An 8,542-nucleotide genomic window follows, 5' to 3' on the forward strand; every position below is an offset into this window, starting at 1 on the left:
TCATTCGAATTTGCTAATTTTTATTTAGAACACATATAGTAATAGGAGTAACATTCCTGCCAAATTTCATTATGATATCTTCAACGACTGCCAAATTACAGCTTGCAAAACTTTTAAATTACCTTCTTTTACCTCAAAATTTACTCAAGTTATCGTGTTCACGGACAGACGGACGGACGGACATGGCTAAATGAATTTCTTTTTTCGCCCAGATAATTTTGATATATAGAAGTATATATCTATCTCGCTTAGTTTATGCCGTTACGGGGTACCGTTATGCGAATAAAATTAAGATACTCTGTGAGCTCTGCTCAGCTGAGTATAAAAAAGCTTTTGAAAGGGACCTCCTACGGATAATTCATAGTATATGGATCTGTCCTTTTAGGCATCTTTTACATGTGTTGATTATTTAACATTAAACTTAAATTATAACGTAAATAATGGTTGAATGTCAACACCTTGATTAGAAAATCGACTCATATAAAAAAAATACTAGATACGGCATAACGAAATTTTGAACTAAGCGTGCTCAGTTTTTCATTCGTATGTTCGAAACATTTTATTCTATTTAAGTGCGGTATATATTTGAAATATTCGGGCCGCGTTCGTAGCATTCAACTAAGCAAAAAAGTCTGAACTTCGAGTTGCAAGTAAATAAGCATTTTTTCTTTGTTATGAGATCATTATTTTCAAAAGACAAAGGAACTATAACTCTTTATCATTTCATGATATATATAGTAAAACATGAATAATTTTCAGAAAACCTACTGGAATTTACAAAATTACTATCCCTTCTAATATACTACTGAAGGCACTTTGTTATTAAAAATTGCGCTGAAGGGGATTGCAATATTCTCCTTTCTTGCTTAGTTAACGCAACCCTTCCCGATCTTTAACTTCGGGAGTATCAAAGCTGTGCTATCGAAAAAGTACCAACCTTAAGTAATTTAATCATGTGTGTATATAACAATGTTAACAAAAAAAAAACAGCAAAATAACGAAAGACTTATATGAATATGTTTTACAGTGAAGCTGCGAGAAAGGCAAGAACAAATTATTTCTTAGTCGTTTACCTGCAATGACTTTGAAGTATATTTATGATATTCAGTATTTGCTCTAAGATCTTCAATATCGATATCGGGTAAGCCAGATATTAATAGTTCAAGTTCTTGCTCATTGAATATTGAAATTAGATGTTTCGGTATGATGTCATAAAAGCCTTCAAGGAATGCATCCAACCTGTAAATATCATTATTGGAAAATTTAGCTATATATGTAAGTATATAGTTCTTTGTAACTTACTGTTGGCGAATAGAACCGCTCATTTTAAGTTGACAAACTAACTGGACATATTCAAATTTGTTTTCTTCAGTTACAACAATATTTCGGCCATTCGGAATTAAATCCCTTACTTGAGTGACACCAAACTCTTGTATTTCTGTGGAGAAAGTTAGCTCACAGCCTAATGTAGATATATCATTTTTCATTAGATAGTCCAATCCTTTATAAAATTCATAATCTTGCGACTCCATGTCAGTGTGTTTAACTTGCTTTCCAAGGATATGTTTATAAAACGATCTAGTGAAATAGCACTCAAGCAATTTATTGTCATGTACTGCTTTTGCTATAATAATTGGAATATAATAACACATTAGAAATTATTTGTTTTAAATTTTAACTAAGCATACCTATTACGCGCCCAACAAATTTAAAGTAACTCAAATGGTTGGGATTAGCATGACTCGAGGGGTTTATCATATAAGTAACCCTATCTCCCGGCGAAACGCAAAACAATGCGTACATGGGATTGAAGATTTCTCTTGAGATTATAACATACCATTCTCGTAGTAGACCACCTGCATCCTGCCCTTCTTCATCTATAAAATTATAAAAATATATATATTATTATCTGCATAGCGTAGTAATAAAAGATGACAGATGTAAGCAGTCTATTGGTCTAAAGCCGCCATATTGAATGCCCTTAAAAATTAGAATGTTGTCGTTACGCAGTTATTATTTAAAATGTCGTATAAGTACGTTATAAATTCTGCATCACTCGTGCTCGGTGAGTGATATATCAGAGGTATTTGATATTTGGGGAAATATTTTTAACTTTTAGTATAATACACCAGATGTTCTTGTTTAATGTTCTGTTGTAACTTATTGAGTATTCAATTGTTTCATCTATATATATTAGCACACCGCCTGTGTGCCTGCTGTGGGAATCGCACCGTACAAGTTTATATGTTTGTATCTGTAGCTCTTGATTCGTTATTTCTTCAGTCGAACAAGTCTCCGAACAAAATATTAAATGTGATTTATGTACATCTATCAGACGCTCTAGTTCAGCTTTATTGGCGACGATACTGCTAATATTTAAATATATACAACTTAGCTCCTCTGGTATTCGTTGCTAAACTCGTGCCTTATTTCTTGGCTGCGAATATTTTTTATACGCAGGACAATCTTTGCTGAAAGCGTAATGACTAACATCGACGTCAATAACTTTTTTTTGAACAAGTTCGCTACAGTTTACACATTTAACAATGTTAGATGTGCACTCTTTGCTGTCATGGGGTCCAGCACATTTGCTGCAAGCTACTTTATTCGCGCACTCAGCTGCTTTGTGCTTATATCCCAGACATTTAAAACACCTCAAAACACTTATATGCTCGTAAGCGACGCAAGTATCCCACTCTATATATACCCTGCAGAAAAAAATGCCAATTAGCAAAATCAAGCTAACTAATAGCTGACTATTTAGCGGGATTCTGAAAATTTACTCACTTTTAGTGGATTAAAAGAAATCAGCTAGTAACTGGTTTCAAAATCATGCAATGGTGGCCTATCAACGACCTGTACCTGTTAAATTGATAAATTGAAATGGAAATAATTCTAAGTAAATAAATTATTATTCAATGTATATAATCAAAATATAAAATATTTATTACATTTTCACGACAGATTTCAAAGACTTTTATAAAATTTTTCAGATTTTATAAATTGCTGAAAATAGTGACCTTCTAAATAACTACTTTGTGTTAATGGGGAAAAAATATCAAATCTAAATCAAACGCAATTACGTTAACTACAAAGTCGTTGAATAGTCGTGCAGAGAAATCCACCACTCCGCTCTCACCACGAAATTCATTTGTGCTCGGGTTGTTTTGACATTCGAATATCAGCTGTTTGTCAAATGCCAAATTTAAAAGTAAACGAAAAGTTTGAAGCTGCGGTCGTGGAAATTTGTGCAAATCGTGAACTAAAGTGAATATTTTGTTAAGGTAATAGAAAATAATGTACAAAAAATGTGCAAGTGGAAGAAATCAGCGTAGGTTGATAAAAAAAATAAAAAGTAGTGTATTTAAATCGACTGTGAAATATTAGTGATAATGTGCAAGAATCAGTGACAGCTTCTGTTGCACTTAGCGCTCCGGAGGTCGTGTCTAACCTCAATGTGCAACACCATGAGCAGGAAAAAACATTTAGGGAAAAAATAAAAGAATGGTACTTCAATAGCACAATTTCCCGAAAATTTTTGAAGCACCTCTTCTAATTTTAAATGAAGAAAATTTAGATATCCCTCTCAGCGCTTCTGCATTTGAAGATGCTACTCGAAAAGCCGTAATTAGAAACGTCCATCCTGGTTTTTACGCTCACTTCGGGCTTGAACAGCAATTTAATAAGGCTGCGATGAGCTAATTATTGATATAAATATTGATGGTCTTCCACTTTACCGAAGCTCAAGAACGCAATTATGGCCAGTTTTAGTGAAAATCGTAAACATAGATAACTTTTCAGTTTTCCCTGTTGGCGTTTATCTGGGAAAACTAAACCAGGATGTGTTGAAAGTTATTTGAGTGAAGCAATAAGCGAACTAAAAAACCTGGCTGAGAATGGTTTGTTTATTCGAAATAAGCGGATTAAAATAAAAGTAAGGGCAATAGTCTGCGATGCGCCAGCGCGAGCATTTGGTTGTGGTATACCAAGTCACACTGCTGCACATGGCTGTTCCAACTGTATCCAAGTTGCAGGAAAAATAGATGGTGTATTAACGGACTCAACTCAATGTGAGGAGCTTGTTACTGGCACAGATTTCGAGTGCAGGAGATATCGTAGCCATCATAAACCATGTTTTCAAATACGTAAAACTCCTTTCGAGCATTTAAATATTGATATGATTCAACAAGTACCACTGGACCCCATGCATCTGTTAGATTTGGGGGTGATGAGGAAGATCTTATTGAGATTAGATGGTAGCAAAACTGAACCTGCTTTCAAACTAAGTACTGCCCATAAAGATGACATTCAAAACATCTACAGTCCCTTACTTCATATATTCCAAAAGAGTTTGTCCGAAAGCCACGGGCATTTGATGAGCTTATTCATTGGAAAGCCACTGAGTCCAGACAATTTCTTTTGTATTCTGGAATTTTGGTTTTAAAAGAAAAAGTTGGGCATGACTTTTACCATAGATTTCTTTTACTACATACTGCTTGTCGCCTGCTTTCCTGTCCGAAAACATGTAGATCCAACGTTTCAGAAGCTCACTCTTTCCTGCAACTTTTTGTTCAAAAGTTTCCAGTAATTTTTGGAAAAAACAGTGTATCATACAACGTTCACGGGTTGCTTCATTTGAGTGAAAGTGTTTGGGCCATTATATAGCTTTTCAGGGTAAGACTTTGAAAACTATTTGAAAAATTTAAAAAAATACGTTAAGAAGCCCAGTCATGTTCTGCAGCAGATTTCTAAGAAAGTCCAAAATGAAGACATATACCAGCCAGAAAAAATACCTGAACTAAAAGAAATAAATGGAGAAATAAAAAGTTTTCATTCGCGGTTCTATCTAAGTACAAATATGTCAGATAGCTTTTGCTGCCTTAAAAATAATGTACCTGCAAAAATAAATATTGACGGAGTACACGGAAAAAAGGGGCTCAACGAATATCGACGGTTCTTTGATATTTTGTTAGGCATGCGTATACATACATCAAACTTGTTAAACAGTATGAGTGTCTAGCAAATTTTCCATGGAGAGAAACTGAAACCAGAACCGTGATCTTAGATATTTGAACTTTTTTTTTAATCGAAACAGGGACGAGTTCGTGTTCTAGGAAGTGATAAAATGTAAAAAATATTCGTACAAAATGAACGAAAAAAAGTTCAAATACATGCAAATTTTTTATCACTTCATAGAACGAAGATTTCCCCAGGAACGTTGTTTTAAATCGATTTCACTCATGCCCCCTTTAAGCACCTATTTGAAAAAACTCATATAAGGTGGCTCTCAGCTTAATTGATAAAATGCCCTAATGTTCCTGACTTTGAAGAACCTTTGACATTTTTTAATGTGGCTTCTGTTAGGAAATTTGCAATATTTTAAATGAAACTGATAAATAAAGTTGTGAGCCACTGCATACGAGTTTTTTTAATTCCACGGATATGTACATTTATCTTATTTTCTTTCTTTTCATGTGACATAAACAGAAGCAATTGATGGTCCTGATCCTATGAATGTGCTCCGTAACGCATTACTGTCATTAAAAAAAGATATTTCCACAAAGCAAGTATTCAGCGAACAGCTGCTCAGAAAAACCTGCCAACAACTGCCAACTAGTATTTTTTTTATTTGTTCTGAAAAAGAGGCTAAGCATATCAATTTTTTTGCTGAAATATTATTATTAATATTATAACCCCAGGTATTAATATAGGTTCTAAGTTGAAAATGAATTGCATTTATTTAACAAATACTATGTCAACTTATGTACCTAAAGGAAAAATTAAATAATATATGTTAAATAGAATGTAAGCTTGTTAGTACTTCTTTATTCGTATTTTGTGGCAAGAAGAAGCACATTTTGAAACTACGAAGAAAGAAGGTCTATTCACGGTTCGTCAAAAACACAAAATTAAGAAACCAATTTTTTCTTGAATGCTGCAGTCTGGGATGCCAGGATCTCGGGCCAGTTTAATTTAAAATCGCAACCATCCCCCTCCAGTCAAAACATCAAAAACCGCCAAAATGTGAAAAGGTCAGTGTATATGATAAGAGAACCCGGCAAACTTAAGCACATGTCCCACATCCACTAGCTCCCTTAACAAGGAGTCATTGGATGTCGTATGTGTGCTAAAGTTTGCCGGATTTTGACGTTTTGGATGGAGGGGAGAATGATTGTGATTTTAAATTCAAGTGGTTGGAGATCCAGCATCCAAGACTAACACATTTATCGTGTTTCTTGCAAACTGAATTATGTAACAATTTAAGTTACTCCACACTTACTTTGGACTTTAAATAATTCAAATAGAAATTTTTTTTTGATTTATGTACCTTAAGGCCCACTTGCTCAACTGCAAGTTAAATTTTCAAATTTGAAAATTTGTCAAAAATGCATGAGTTTAACCCCTCATTTGACATTAACTCTAGAGTTAAAAATTTAAATTTACATCGAGCAAGTGGACCTAAGGCAATCAATGTTATAACATACTAATTTAATTTTGAAATTTTATTTTAAATAATTCTATACGAACTTATCTACCAAATGAAAAATTGAATTAAAAAAATTGAAGTTTCAATTAACTCAAATAATATAAGCATATCTCCCAAAGGGAAATTGAATTGAATTTATTTAATAAAGTGTATTTTAAAGACTGAAAACTAGTATTTTGTAACGTGCGCTAAACCAAATTTAAATGAGCAACACGTAAGTATTTAGTTTCCAGTGAAAGGAAGCTAGCTTTAAACCGCCTATTTAATTCCAGATACTAATAAGGTGATAAGAAGTTAAGTACCAGCAAGTTTTTTTATAGCCATTATTATTTGGGTAAAAAAACACAGTTTTAAGTAAGCAACATGTAAGTATTTAGTTTCTAGTAAGAAGCTAGCGCTAAACCGGTCAAAGGTAGGCATGATTATCATGTGGGTAAAGGTAGTTTGATAATATCTAGTCTACAGGTCATGCAGAGGTAGTGATAACTGCCGCTTTTGGCCATCGCCTCGTAAAAATAGTTAATCCAAATCTATTAGAATATACAAAAAGTAGTCAGCACTAGGCTCTACCGACACCAATTAAAAGTGACTTTTAAGTAGCTTCATTTCCTGCAGGGTAGTTTCTTTTGTTGCAACACATTATCGAATGTTACTGCATCTGTTTCCACTAACGCAATGTAGCTTACTTCTCTACGATTGGTATTTTCATACAGTTTTAACACTTTAAATTCCTTTCCGTTACATGAGTCATTTTGCTTAGTTAAGCATTCTACCAAACGCTCCTTGCTAACTTTTTCAGTTAAACCAACAATTTTTATTTTGTTTTTTATTTCATTCTTATTTTTTGTTTTCTCTGCTTCGTAATCGTTTCCAATACCTTCTCGTACCTTTAGCTGGACTTTTTCACAGGCGTCTTTATTTTTACATTCTACAATAATGGCACCACTATTTACTTCTTTAACATTTTTAACAAGGCCTTCGGTTGGTTTGACAACTTTTTTTACAGTTTTTTGTGGTTTCCTTAGCTTTTTTGCCCTTCTTTTTCGGTTTAATGACAATTTTATTCTCATTTACTGAAGCGACCTGAGCATAAGATAGTTTTTCTGGCTGATCATTTGCCACGCGTAAATCGTAAAGCAATTCATTGCCCTTTTTTAATTCACTAGATAAATCTTTTACTATCTCATTCTTCATTGCAATCAATTTTACTTCTATGTTATGCTCTAAAAGGGAGTTGAAGTCCGTAATAATGCTACTTTTAATCTGGGAGAATTTATTACAAAATATCTACTCGACTATCTGTTTAATATCAACGGCTTTCATTTTTGTTTCTTCACATTTATTAATCAAATGTTTGATTTCCACAAATTTAGTATTGATATCCGATAATGCACATACATTACAGAACCATTTTATGTTCATATTATCTTCTATTATCTTTTTTTTTCATTTCTTTTAATATTACTGCATTATATTTAGAAGATAATGTAACTATTATACCTCAACAATCTGATTTTCGAAAGAAACATTCCTGTGGAAGTGCTTTTAATTTGGTTGCAGCTAACTGGAAAGAAGACTTAAGCAGGAAAAAGCACATATTAGCTGTGTTTTTGGATTTAAAACGTGCATTCGAGACGATCGACCAAAACTTAATGCTGCAAAAGCTTTCTTACATTGGCGTTTCTGGTACACAACTAAAATGGTTTCAAGACTTCCTAATTAACAGATACCAAAGAACAGTGATTGGAACGTCCGTATCAGATAAAAGGGAGGTACCTGTTGGTCAACCTCAAGGGTCAGTGCTGGCACCCATACTGTTCAATATATATATTAATGATATAACTAGCTCCATTAAGCACTGTGAAATAAAAGTGTTTGCTGATGATACATTGCTGATGATAAGTGACAACAATATTACTGAAATATATGCTAAGCTGCAAGAAGATCTTAACAGCGTATATGGCTGGTTATGCGTAAACAGACTGAAAGTGAATGTCAATAAAACGAAATTTATGGTTATATCTAGACGCAATTTTCAAAACAGTGAGCTACAAA

At 33.5% G+C, this 8,542-nt stretch overlaps 1 protein-coding gene across 1 annotated transcript; it reads right to left on the reverse strand.

Moving 5' to 3' along the window:
- Positions 1-1,046: 1,046 nt before the first annotated feature.
- Positions 1,047-7,681, reverse strand: LOC137248560 (E3 ubiquitin-protein ligase HUWE1-like). The gene is made up of 4 exons (XM_067779483.1): positions 7,492-7,681; positions 1,689-1,877; positions 1,303-1,624; positions 1,047-1,239 (listed from the first exon to the last, which is right to left on the reverse strand). Exons 1-4 carry the CDS (start codon positions 7,679-7,681, stop codon positions 1,062-1,064), a joined length of 879 nt encoding a protein of 292 aa, XP_067635584.1. The 3' UTR covers positions 1,047-1,061.
- Between the last annotated feature and the right edge of the window lie 861 nt (positions 7,682-8,542).

The sequence above is a fragment of the Eurosta solidaginis genome, chromosome 4 (assembly GCF_040869045.1).
Source record: "Eurosta solidaginis isolate ZX-2024a chromosome 4, ASM4086904v1, whole genome shotgun sequence".
NCBI classification, from domain to species: Eukaryota; Metazoa; Arthropoda; class Insecta; order Diptera; family Tephritidae; genus Eurosta; species Eurosta solidaginis.

Coding starts and splice junctions, on each gene's coding strand:
- LOC137248560 (XM_067779483.1), bottom strand. CDS start 7,681: ATGAAGAATGAGATAGTAAAAGATTTATCTAGTGAATTAAAAAAGGGC. Junction 1,878..7,491: donor TAAGGAAACCACAAAAAACT/GTAAAAAAAGTT, acceptor ATAATTTTATAG/ATGAAGAAGGGCAGGATGCA. Junction 1,240..1,302: donor AGCGGTTCTATTCGCCAACA/GTAAGTTACAAA, acceptor TGATATTTACAG/GTTGGATGCATTCCTTGAAG.